At 43.4% G+C, this 14,822-nt stretch overlaps 1 protein-coding gene across 4 annotated transcripts in view; it reads left to right on the forward strand.

The window, feature by feature from the left end:
• LOC149984336 (protein Jumonji-like) overlaps window positions 1–14,822 on the forward strand; it is a 99,957-nt gene that overhangs the window by 53,298 nt on the left and 31,837 nt on the right. For all 4 annotated transcript variants that reach the window (XR_016491842.1, XR_016491843.1, XM_090220401.1 and 1 more), the window contains exon 5: window positions 11,703–11,894. Coding sequence is in view for 2 of the 4 variants with exons in the window: in XM_090220401.1 (XP_090076527.1) it covers window positions 11,703–11,894 (192 nt within the window). In the remaining 2 variants the exon portion in view is untranslated. The remainder of the gene's footprint in view (window positions 1–11,702; window positions 11,895–14,822) is intronic.

A 14,822-nucleotide genomic window follows, 5' to 3' on the forward strand; every position in this document is an offset into this window, starting at 1 on the left:
GAACAGTATAGTAGTGGAGTGTCAATGGAACAGTATAGCAGTGGAGTGTCAATGGAACAGTATAGTAGTGGTGTCAATGGAACAGTATAGTAGTGGAGTGTCAATGGAACAGTATAGTAGTGGAGTGTCAATGGAACAGTATAGTAGTGGTGACAATGGAACAGTATAGCAGTGGTGTCAATGGAACAGTATAGTGGTGGAGTGTCAATGGAACACTATAGTAGTGGTGTCAATGGAACAGTATAGTAGTGGTGTCAATGGAACAGTATAGTAGTGGTGTCAATGGAACACTATAGTAGTGGTGTCAATGGAACAGTATAGTAGTGGTGTCAATGGAACAACAGCAGCAGCACTAGCTGTTGTTTGCGTCCTTATTCCCTATATACTACTTCTGACTAGTGCACTATATAGGGAATAGGGTGCCATTTGGGATGTAGTCGTTGTGTTTTAAAGCAGTGCTTTCCAACCGACCAACTGATCTTTCACACAGACATGACTTCATATGCTCATTGGATATCAGTCTAAAAGTCTAGCTGGGAAAAGTAGTCAATTATTTCCAACACGATGAAAGCTCCTTTATTTACATCTATTTAACTTGGAAAGCTGCATAAAATCCAAGAACAAGCATTTAAATGTTGAGCGTGTCAAGTCAGAATATGAATTAATCTCCATTTGATAGATGTTCAATCGAATACAGTCAGTCAAATGCATAGGCTGCATGTCCAGTATTGTGTAGTGATTTTCACTAAATCATCTACCAAATAACACTGAACATAATCCAGTATTGTGTAGTGATTTTCACTAAGTCATCTACCAAATAACACTGAACATAATCCAGTATTGTGTAGTGATTTTCACTAAGTCATCTACCAAATAACACTGAACATAATCCAGTATTGTGTAGTGATTTTCACTAAGTCATCTACCAAATAACACTGAACATAATCCAGTATTGTGTAGTGATTTTCACTAAGTCATCTACCAAATAACACTGAACATAATCCAGGCCTGAGGTATTGTGATGTGTACAAACTGACTGTAGGAGAACATAAATGACAGTAGAATCCTGAAGACAACAGAACTCTGTATTCTCTGTATTTTTTAAATTGAACCTTTATTGAACCTTTATTGAACCTTTATTGAACCTTTATTGAACTAGGCAAGTCAGTTAAGAACAAATGATTATTTACAATGACGTCCTACACCGGCCAAACCCGGACGATGCTGTGCGCCACCCTGTGGGACTCCCCGTCACAGGCCGGATGTGTCACGGTCGTTGAAATGAGTGGACCAAGATGCAGCGTGGTGTGTTTCCATCCTTTTATTTAGAAGAGAAACTTAAAGCACAAAAAACAATCAAGCCAATAAACAAAACGTGAAGCTACATGCAGCGCAGAAAGCAACTACACATAAACATAGTCAAGATCCCACAAATACAATGGGGGAAATGGCTACCTAAATATGATCCCCAACCAGAGACAACGATTAACAGCTGCCTCTGATTGGGGATCGTAGCAGGCCAACATAGATATACAATTCCCCTAGATAACCCACCCTAAATCACACCCCGACCCAACCAACATAGATAATAAACAGCTCTCTATGGTCAGGGCGTGACAGGATGTAGGAAATATATATGATTTATCCCCCAGTGTACTCTACTTTCACATCATTGTTGTGAGGAAGAAAATAATCCATGTCTCTTTATTTATTGACCTATTATACTAGCTGTCATGAACAACAGAGAGCTATGGCATCCTGTCATCCTGCGCATTGCGCCACCATGAGCAAATAAGCAAATCTCTCTTGTGCAGAAAGAGCATCTTCACACTTGTATAGTAACAGTACACTGTGTAACAAACCCTGCTGTGTATTCATGGAGACAGCAGGCCTGTTATCAGATCTCTAGGCAGCCAGGAAACAGCAGGCCTGTTAGAGGAGCTCTCCTGAGACAGACTGACAAACAGACTGCTGCTGTAAACAAATCAGCCTTTCTCTTCAGCCTGTCTCCCGCTGAGCCCTGGTGAATTAGTGTACCTGACTGACTGACTGGCTGGCTGTCTGGCTGACCATGCGGACTGGTGAACTGAATGGCTGACTGGGAGACAGACTGGCTGACTGACTGGGAGACAAACTGGCTGAATGGCTGACTGGCTAGCTGACTGGGAGACAGACTGGCTGGCTGACTGGCTGGCGGACTGAATGGCTAGCTGGCTGGCTGGCTGACTGACTGATTGACAAACCCGTTATGTTATAGACCCCTGCTGGGTTTTTAAGCCTCTGTTGACAAGAAAACCAAAGCTCTTCCACAGAGCAGTTAAGGACTAGAACGAATGACAGCTCTGCACTGCACATCACCTGCTGGGTGTCGACAAACGGCGGTGATTCAACATGTACAATCATCAGGAAATGAACACAGAAAATGACTAAAGATCCCTTACCTAGGTCACATTTTCCATTCTGCCCTTTTGGTCCATCTGAATCTAACACTAGTTTACTCTACATTTAACTTCAAGACACTCCTCAGGGCACCACCAAGGTTAGTTACATCTAGCACAACACTATTGTAGACCAGGTACATGTAACACACCACCGTTGTAGACCAGGAAGTGAATGAATGAGTCCTGCTGTACTTTACCGTTGGTAAATAATGTGTCTTTATTTGCATTTATTGGAGTAATAATGTGTTTCCTGTAACACTATATCCTCATTTATTATAGAGGAAAAGGGAAGAAAACCACCAGCTTTATTAGCAGCTGTTTCTATCCTTGCCTCTATTTTAACTAAATATTTTCCATAGTGGCATCCCAAATGGCACCCTATTCCCTATGTGGTGCACTACTTTTCACCAGAGCCTTATGGGTCCTGTTCAAAAGTAGTGCACTATAAAGGACGTGTCCCATTTGGGACGTAGACAGAGTAAGCCTATAGCCTAAAGGCCTGTAGAATATATTCGCCTTTCCTGTGGCAGGGAGACGGAGAACCCAGTCAACCGGCTAATAAATCACTTACAGTCAGTGGCCCACACAACGTTACACTACAGTACCAACCAGCTCACAGTACACTACACTACCAACCAGCTCACAGTAAACTACAGTACCAACAAGCTCACAGTACACTACAATACCAACCAGCTCACAGTACACTACAATACCAACCAGCTCACAGTACACTACACTACCAACCAGCTCACAGTACACTACACTACCAACCAGCTCACAGTACACTACAGTACCAACCAGCTCACAGTACACTACAATACCAACCAGCTCACAGTACACTACAATACCAACCAGCTCACAGTACACTACAATACCAACCAGCTCACAGTACACTAAAGTACCAACCAGCTCACAGTACACTACAATACCAACCATCTCACAGTACACTAAAGTACCAACCAGCTCACAGTACACTACAATACCAACCATCTCACAGTACACTACAGTACCAACCAGCTCACAGTACACTACAATACCAACCAGATCACAATATACTATAATACCAACCAGCTCACAGTACACTACAATACCAACCAGCTCACAGTACACTACAGTACAAACCAGCTCACAGTACACTACAATACCAACCAGCTCACAGTACACTACAATACCAACCAGCTCACAGTATACTACAATACCAACCAGCTCACACACACAGTACACTATAATACCAACCAGCTCACACACACAGTACACTACAATACCAACCAGCTCACAGTACACTACAATACCAACCAGCTCACACTCACAGTACACTATAATACCAACCAGCTCACAGTACACTACAATACCAACCAGCTCACAGTACACTACAATACCAACCAGCTCACACTCACAGTACACTATAATACCAACCAGCTCACAGTATACTACAATACCAACCAGCTCACACACACAGTACACTATAATACCAACCAGCTCACAGTACACTACAATACCAACCAGCTCACACTCACAGTACACTACAATACCAACTAGCTCACACTCACAGTACACTACAATAACAACCAGCTCACAGTACACTACAATACCAACCAGCTCACAGTACACTACAATACCAACCATCTCACACTCACAGTACGCTACAATACCAACCAGCTCACAGTACACTACAATACAAACCAGCTCACAGCCACAGTACACTACAATACCAACCAGCTCACACTCACAGTATACTATAATACCAACCAGCTCACAGTACACTACAATACCAACCAGTTCACACTCACAGTACACTACAATACCAACCAGCTCACACTCACAGTACACTACAATACCAACCAGCTCACAGTATACTATAATACCAACCAGCTCACAGTACACTACGATACCAACCAGCTCACAGTACACTACAATACCAACCAGCTCACAGTAGACTACAATACCAACCTGCTCACACTCACAGTACACTACAATACCAACCAGCTCACACTCACAGTACATTACAATACCAACCAGCTCACACTCACAGTACACTACAATACCAACCAGCTCACACTCACAGTACACTATAATACCAACCAGCTCACAGTATACTATAATACCAACCAGCTCACAGTACACTACGATACCAACCAGCTCACAGTACACTACAATACCAACCAGCTCACAGTATACTACAATACCAACCAGCTCACACTCACAGTACACTACAATACCAACCAGCTCACACTCACAGTACACTATAATACCAACCAGCTCACAGTACACTACAATACCAACCAGCTCACACTCACAGTACACTACAATACCAACCAGCTCACACTCACAGTACACTACATTACCAACCAGCTCACACTCACAGTACACTACAATACCAACCAGCTCACACTCACAGTACACTACAATACCAACCAGCTCACACTCACAGTACACTATAATACCAACCAGCTCACACTCACAGTACACTACAATAACAACCAGCTCACAGTACACTACGATACCAACCAGCTCACAGTACACTACAATACCAACCAGCTCACAGTATACTACAATACCAACCAGCTCACACTCACAGTACACTATAATACCAACCAGCTCACAGTATACTACAATACCAACCAGCTCACACACACAGTACACTATAATACCAACCAGCTCACAGTACACTACAATACCAACCAGCTCACACTCACAGTACACTACAATACCAACTAGCTCACACTCACAGTACACTACAATAACAACCAGCTCACAGTACACTACAATACCAACCAGCTCACAGTACACTACAATACCAACCATCTCACACTCACAGTACACTACAATACCAACCAGCTCACAGTACACTACAATACAAACCAGCTCACAGCCACAGTACACTACAATACCAACCAGTTCACACTCACAGTACACTACAATACCAACCAGCTCACACTCACAGTACACTACAATACCAACCAGCTCACACTCACAGTACACTACATTACCAACCAGCTCACACTCACAGTACACTACAATACCAACCAGCTCACACTCACAGTACACTACAATACCAACCAGCTCACACTCACAGTACACTATAATACCAACCAGCTCACAGTACACTACAATACCAACCAGCTCACACTCACAGTACACTACAATACCAACCAGCTCACACTCACAGTACACTACATTACCAACCAGCTCACACTCACAGTACACTACAATACCAACCAGCTCACACTCACAGTACACTACAATACCAACCAGCTCACACTCACAGTACACTATAATACCAACCAGCTCACAGTACACTACAATACCAACCAGCTCACACTCACAGTACACTACAATACCAACCAGCTCACACTCACAGTACACTACATTACCAACCAGCTCACACTCACAGTACACTACAATACCAACCAGCTCACACTCACAGTACACTACAATACCAACCAGCTCACACTCACAGTACACTATAATACCAACCAGCTCACAGTACACTACAATACCAACCAGCTCACACTCACAGTACACTACAATACCAACCAGCTCACACTCACAGTACACTACATTACCAACCAGCTCACACTCACAGTACACTACAATACCAACCAGCTCACACTCACAGTACACTACAATACCAACCAGCTCACACTCACAGTACACTATAATACCAACCAGCTCACAGTATACTATAATACCAACCAGCTCACAGTACACTACGATACCAACCAGCTCACAGTACACTACAATACCAACCAGCTCACAGTATACTACAATACCAACCAGCTCACACTCACAGTACACTACAATACCAACCAGCTCACACTCACAGTACACTATAATACCAACCAGCTCACAGTACACTACAATACCAACCAGCTCACACTCACAGTACACTACAATACCAACCAGCTCACACTCACAGTACACTACATTACCAACCAGCTCACACTCACAGTACACTACAATACCAACCAGCTCACACTCACAGTACACTACAATACCAACCAGCTCACACTCACAGTACACTATAATACCAACCAGCTCACACTCACAGTACACTACAATAACAACCAGCTCACAGTACACTACGATACCAACCAGCTCACAGTACACTACAATACCAACCAGCTCACAGTATACTACAATACCAACCAGCTCACACTCACAGTACACTATAATACCAACCAGCTCACAGTATACTACAATACCAACCAGCTCACACACACAGTACACTATAATACCAACCAGCTCACAGTACACTACAATACCAACCAGCTCACACTCACAGTACACTACAATACCAACTAGCTCACACTCACAGTACACTACAATAACAACCAGCTCACAGTACACTACAATACCAACCAGCTCACAGTACACTACAATACCAACCATCTCACACTCACAGTACACTACAATACCAACCAGCTCACAGTACACTACAATACAAACCAGCTCACAGCCACAGTACACTACAATACCAACCAGTTCACACTCACAGTACACTACAATACCAACCAGCTCACACTCACAGTACACTACAATACCAACCAGCTCACACTCACAGTACACTACATTACCAACCAGCTCACACTCACAGTACACTACAATACCAACCAGCTCACACTCACAGTACACTACAATACCAACCAGCTCACACTCACAGTACACTATAATACCAACCAGCTCACAGTACACTACAATACCAACCAGCTCACACTCACAGTACACTACAATACCAACCAGCTCACACTCACAGTACACTACATTACCAACCAGCTCACACTCACAGTACACTACAATACCAACCAGCTCACACTCACAGTACACTACAATACCAACCAGCTCACACTCACAGTACACTATAATACCAACCAGCTCACAGTACACTACAATACCAACCAGCTCACACTCACAGTACACTACAATACCAACCAGCTCACACTCACAGTACACTACATTACCAACCAGCTCACACTCACAGTACACTACAATACCAACCAGCTCACACTCACAGTACACTACAATACCAACCAGCTCACACTCACAGTACACTATAATACCAACCAGCTCACAGTACACTACAATACCAACCAGCTCACACTCACAGTACACTACAATACCAACCAGCTCACACTCACAGTACACTACATTACCAACCAGCTCACACTCACAGTACACTACAATACCAACCAGCTCACACTCACAGTACACTACATTACCAACCAGCTCACATACCACCAGGAACAGTAAAGACCTGCCCACCTGCTGCTCAGACTAGTCTTACTTCAACATGTAGCATTATGGAAAGCAGTACAAATGCACACTGGCATTAAAGCTCAGCGTTTTTCTCTCCCATGCAACTATATTATCATGATTGCCTTTCTGATTGATTATCTTGGTCTATCCCATGCAACTATATTGTCATGATTGCCTTTCTGATCGATTATCTTGGTCTAGCCCATGCAACTATATTATCATGATTGCCTTTCTGATCGATTATCTTGGTCTAGCCCATGCAACTATATTATCATGATTGCCTTTCTGATCGATTATCTTGGTCTATCCCATGCAACTATATTATCATGATTGCCTTTCTGATCGATTATCTTGGTCTAGTCCATGCAACTATATTATCATGATTGCCTTTCTGATCGATTATCTTGGTCTAGCCCATGCAACTCAATGGAATCTTTCCTCAATGCCCGTACACATTCACACCAGCCTCAATGCAAAGCCTAACTGCAATCAATTACTAGCCCACCATGCAACTCTGCATACTATCTCCCCAATGCACGATCACATGGCAGCCCAGGCGGCAGGCATGCAGTGCCATGGACCCGCTGACCTTCAGAGAGGATAAATGGCCATTCATTTGCCCTTGGGCCGAGATGAGGGCTGAGTAGGCTGAACAGGCTCTCCATTGTGAGGAGGGCAGTAGCCTGGGGTCTCCTCTCAGTGAGGATCATCGTCATGGTGGACTAGAGGGAGGTCGGGGGGACGGAGGGAGCTGTCTTCGTCCCAAATGGCACCCTATTCCCTACATAGTGCACTACTTGTGACTAGGGCACGTACAGACTGAAGTGCATACTTTTTGACCAGAGCCATATGGGTCTTGATCAAAAGTAGGGCACTATGTAGAGAATAGGGTGCCATTTGGGATGCTCCCTGTCATTAGCTTCAGCTGATGCCTCCAGGGTTGGTTGGTTAGTGTCATGGCCCAGGGGCTGTTAATACAGGGTGTCCTATAGACATGTGGTGTGTCCAGATGTGCACAAATACAGTGAAATGCCTTTTTAACAAACTCTAAACCCAACAATGCAGTAATCAATATCAATGTGGTACTAAAAATAACAAGGTAGAACAAAAACACGGGAGATATAAAAATAAGAAATAAAAAGAACAGGAGAACGTAAGAAGCTGTAAACAGGGTCAGTTCATTACCATATTAACAATGTACAGGGACACTGGAGTGATAGTGGTAGATATGTAGAGGGGTAAACATACTATATACAGGGTCAGTTCAGTACCATATTAACAATGTACAGGGACACTGGAGTGATAGAGGTAGATATGTAGAGGGGTAAACATACTATATACAGGATCAGTTCAGTACCATATTAACAATGTACAGGGATACTGGAGTTATAGAGGTAGATATGTAGAGGGGTAAACATACTATATACAGGGTCAGTTCAGTACCATATTAACAATGTACAGGGACACTGGAGTGATAGAGGTAGATATGTAGAGGGGTAAACATACTATATACAGGGTCAGTTCAGTACCATATTAACAATGTACAGGGACACTGGAGTGATAGAGGTAGATATGTAGAGGGGTAAACATACTATATACAGGGTCAGTTCAGTACCATATTAACAATGTACAGGGACACTGGAGTGATAGAGGTAGATATGTAGAGGGGTAAACATACTATATACAGGATCAGTTCAGTACCATATTAAGAATGTACAGGGATACTAGAGTTATAGAGGTAGATATGTAGAGGGGTAAACATACTATATACAGGGTCAGTTCAGTACCATATTAACAATGTACAGGGACACTGGAGTTATAGAGGTAGATATGTAGAGGGGTAAGGTGACTAGGCATCAGGATATATGATAAACAGAGTATCAGCAGTGTACATGATGATTGTATGTGACTGTGTGTGTGTAGAGTCAGTATAAATGTGTGTGTGTGTAGAGTCAGTATAAATGTGTGTGTGTGTGTGTGTAGAGTCAGTATAAATGTGTGTAGTCAGTATAAATGTGTGTGTGTGTGTAGAGTCAGTATAAATGTGTGTGTGTGTAGAGTCAGTATAAATGTGTGTGTGTAGAGTCAGTATAAATGAGTGTGTAGAGTCAGTGTAAATGAGTGTAGAGTCAGTATAAATGTGTGTGTGTGTGTAGAGTCAGTATAAATGTGTGTGTAGAGTCAGTATAAATGTGTGTGTGTGTAGAGTCAGTATAAATGTGTGTGTAGAGTCAGTATAAATGTGTGTGTGTGTAGAGTCAGTATAAATGTGTGTGTAGAGTCAGTATAAATGAGTGTGTAGAGTCAGTGTAAATGAGTGTGTAGAGTCAGTATAAATGTGCGTGTAGAGTCAGTATAAATGTGTGTGTGTGTGTAGAGTCAGTATAAATGTGTGTGTGTGTAGAGTCAGTATAAATGTGTGTAGAGTCAGTATAAATGTGTGTGTGTGTAGAGTCAGTATAAATGTGTGTGTGTGTGTGTGTGTAGAGTCAGTATACATGTGTGTGTGTGTGTGTGTGTAGAGTCAGTATAAATGTGTGTGTGTAGAGTCAGTATAAATGTGTGTGTGTAGAGTCAATATACATGTGTGTGTGTGTAGAGTCAGTATAAATGTGTGTGTAGAGTCAGTATAAATGTGTGTGTGTGTGTAGAGTCAGTATAAATGTGTGTGTGTGTAGAGTCAGTATAAATGTGTGTGTGTGTGTAGAGTCAGTGTAAATGTGTGTAGAGTCAGTGTAAATGTGTGTAGAGTCAGTATAAATGTGTGTGTGTGTAGAGTCAGTATAAATGTGTGTGTGTGTAGAGTCAGTATAAATGTGTGTGTAGAGTCAGTATAAATGTGTGTGTAGAGTCAGTATAAATGTGTGTGTAGAGTCAGTATAAATGTGTGTGTAGAGTCAGTATAAATGTGTGTGTAGAGTCTACTATACTTTGGTACTCACCGTGTCGGTGTGGCCATGTGATCACCTGCTGGGTGTCGACCAACCATGCTGATTCAGCGTGTAGAATTGGAAAATAAACAGAAAATGACAGCTGATTTCCTGGTCAGAGGAAGATTGAAGCACATCTGGCATTTTCCATGCCAACAAGGGCCTCAAACCAAGTCATACTGCAATAAGAGCTCTACATCATTGTGTTGAGTATCTCTACGTCAAAATGTGTTTGAGTTGCAATAAATGAATGTTCTTGTTGCTACGGCTAGTTGCTATGTGCTATGTTCTTGTTGCTATGTGCTATGTTCTTGTTGCTAGTGGTAATATCGGCTCAGTTGTGTGCTGCAGACTCCTTTCTAAAGGCATCTGTTTCCCTCTCTCTGTCCCTCTCTTCCTCCATGCCCATCCCTCTGTCTGTCCCTCTCTTCCTCCATGCCCATCCCTCTCTCTGTCCCTCTCTTCCTCCATGCCCATCCCTCTATCTGTCCCTCTCTTCCTCCATGCCCATCCCTCTGTCTGTCCCTCTCTTCCTCCATGCCCATCCCTCTGTCTGTCCCTCTCTTCCTCCATGCCCATCCCTCTATCTGTCCCCCTCTTCCTCCATGCCCATCCCTCTATCTGTCCCTCTCTTCCTCCATGCCCATCCCTCTGTCTGTCCCTCTCTTCCTCCATGCCCATCCCTCTCTCTGTCCCTCTCTTCCTCCATGCCCATCCCTCTCTCTGTCCCTCTCTTCCTCCATGCCCATCCCTCTCTCTGTCCCTCTCTTCCTCCATGCCCATCCCTCTGTCTGTCCCTCTCTTCCTCCATGCCCATCCCTCTCTCTGTCCCTCTCTTCCTCCATGCCCATCCCTCTCTCTGTCCCTCTCTTCCTCCATGCCCATCCCTCTCTCTGTCCCTCTCTTCCTCCATGCCCATCCCTCTCTCTGTCCCCCTCTTCCTCCATGCCCATCCCTCTCTCTGTCCCTTTCTTCCTCCATGCCCATCCCTCTCTCTGTCCCTCTCTTCCTCCATGCCCATACCTCTGTCTGTGCTCCCCCTCTCTACTCTCCTCCCTCCCATCCTCCCTCCCAGGCTCGGCTGCGTTGCCAGGCAACATGGCGTACTTTGGGAGTGCCCAGGATGATGTGGATCTGGAGGATGAAGATGATGAAGAGGAGGAGTGTGACGACAGGATGTCAGCTCACAGCCACAACTCAACTTCCTGTCCGTCCTCACAGCGGAAAAACAAAACAACGCCGGGGAAGAAGGTCTCCAATGGACATGGTACTACTGATCTACCATGTTGTTTTGGTACACACTACTGATCTACCATGTTGTTTTGGTACACACTACTGATCTACCATGTTGTTTTGGTACACACTACTGATCTCCATGTTGTTTTGGTACACACTACTGATCTCCTTGTTGTTTTGGTACTCACTACTGATATACCATGTTGTTTTGGTACTCACTACTGATCTCCATGTTGTTTTGGTACACACTACTGATCTCCTTGTTGTTTTGGTACTCACTACTGATCTACCATGTTGTTTTGGTACACACTACTGATCTCCATGTTGTTTTGGTACACACTACTGATCTACCATGTTGTTTTGGTACACACTACTGATCTACCATGTTGTTTTGGTACTCACTACTGATCTCCATGTTGTTTTGGTACTCACTACTGATCTCCTTGTTGTTTTGGTACACACTACTGATCTCCATGTTGTTTTGGTACTCACTACTGATCTCCATGTTGTTTTGGTACTCACTACTGATCTACCATGTTGTTTTGGTACTCACTACTGATCTCCATGTTGTTTTGGTACTCACTACTGATCTACCATGTTGTTTTGGTACTCACTACTGATCTACCATGTTGTTTTGGTACTCACTACTGATCTCCATGTTGTTTTGGTACTCACTACTGATCTACCATGTTGTTTTGGTACACACTACTGATCTACCATGTTGTTTTGGTACACACTACTGATATACCATGTTGTTTTGGTACACACTACTGATCTACCATGTTGTTTTGGTACTCACTACTGATCTCCATGTTGTTTTGGTACATACTACTGATCTACCATGTTGTTTTGGTACTCACTACTGATCTACCATGTTGTTTTGGTACACACTACTGATCTACCATGTTGTTTTGGTACACACTACTGATCTACCATGTTGTTTTGGTACATACTACTGATCTACCATGTTGTTTTGGTACTCACTACTGATCTACCATGTTGTTTTGGTACTCACTACTGATCTCCATGTTGTTTTGGTACATACTACTGATCTACCATGTTGTTTTGGTACATACTACTGATCTACCATGTTGTTTTGGTACATACTACTGATCTACCATGTTGTTTTGGTACTCACTACTGATCTACCATGTTGTTTTGGTACACACTACTGATCTACCATGTTGTTTTGGTACTCACTACTGATCTCCATGTTGTTTTGGTACATACTACTGATCTACCATGTTGTTTTGGTACATACTACTGATCTACCATGTTGTTTTGGTACTCACTACTGATCTACCATGTTGTTTTGGTACACACTACTGATCTACCATGTTGTTTTGTTCTCCTTCTTGTTCACTCACTCAGTCACTCACTCACTCACTCAGTCACTCACTGAGTCACTCACTGAGTCAGTCGTTTGCTCGGTTTGCTCACAATAACTCAGTCAGCCAGTCACATCACTCACTCTTTCCCAGACGTCGTTCTACTCTACCTAGTAACAGAGCCTAGAGGCCCATACTGTATAATTCTCCCTCACCAATGAGAAGAAGCCTAGTGAATTACATCTCTATTTCCTCTCACACCATGAGTTGATGGAGAGCATTCCAAATCTATAGTGCACTACTTTTAACCAGGGCCCAGGCCCAAAGTAGTGCACTACATAGGGAATAGGGTGCAATTTAGGAAGCAAACCATGTACTCAATGATCCGCGTCTTTGCAACCTTTCGGTTACTAGGCCAATGCACTAACCACTAGGCTACCCTGCACTAACCACTAGGCTATCCTGCTCTAACCACTAGGCTCCCTACCAGCTACCTGCCACACTATGAAGGGATTAGGGTGATGGGACATGGTTTAAATGTAGTGCACTATGAAGGGAATAGGGTGATGGGACCTGGTTTAAATGTAGTGCACTATGAAGGGATTAGGGTGATGGGACCTGGTTTAAATGTAGTGCACTATGAAGGGTGATGGGACCTGGTTTAAATGTAGTGCACTATGAAGGGAATAGGGTGATGGGACCTGGTTTAAATGTAGTGCACTATGAAGGGTGATGGGACCTGGTTTAAATGTAGTGCACTATGAAGGGTGATGGGACCTGGTTTAAATGTAGTGCACTATGAAGGGTGATGGGACCTGGTTTAAATGTAGTGCACTATGAAGGGAATAGGGTGATGGGACCTGGTTTAAATGTAGTGCACTATGAAGGGATTAGGGTGATGGGACCTGGTTTAAATGTAGTGCACTATGAAGGGAATAGGGTGATGGGACCTGGTTTAAATGTAGTGCACTATGAAGGAATAGGGTGATGGGACCTGGTTTAAATGTAGTGCACTATGAAGGGATTAGGGTGATGGGACCTGGTTTAAATGTAGTGCACTATGAAGGGAATAGGGTGATGGGACCTGGTTTAAATGTAGTGCACTATGAAGGAATAGGGTGATGGGACCTGGTTTAAATGTAGTGCACTATGAAGGAATAGGGTGATGGGACCTGGTTTAAATGTAGTGCACTATGAAGGGAATAGGGTGATGGGACCTGGTTTAAATGTAGTGCACTATGAAGGGTGATGGAACCTGGTTTAAATGTAGCGCACTATGAAGGGTGATGGGACCTGGTTTAAATGTAGTGCACTATGAAGGGTGATGGGACCTGGTTTAAATGTAGTGCACTATGAAGGGATTAGGGTGATGGGACCTGGTTTAAATGTAGTGCACTATGAAGGGTGATGGGACCTGGTTTAAATGTAGTGCACTATGAAGGGTGATGGGACCTGGTTTAAATGTAGTGCACTATGAAGGGATTAGGGTGATGGGACCTGGTTTAAATGTAGTGCACTATGAAGGGAATAGGGTGATGGGACCTGGTTTAAATGTAGTGCACTATGAAGGGATTAGGGTGATGGGACCTGGTTTAAATGTAGTGCAATAGGGTGCCATGTGTGACTCGAAC

Source organism: Oncorhynchus mykiss, chromosome 3 (assembly GCF_057628025.1).
Source record: "Oncorhynchus mykiss isolate SJ-2025 chromosome 3, ASM5762802v1, whole genome shotgun sequence".
NCBI classification, from domain to species: Eukaryota; Metazoa; Chordata; class Actinopteri; order Salmoniformes; family Salmonidae; genus Oncorhynchus; species Oncorhynchus mykiss.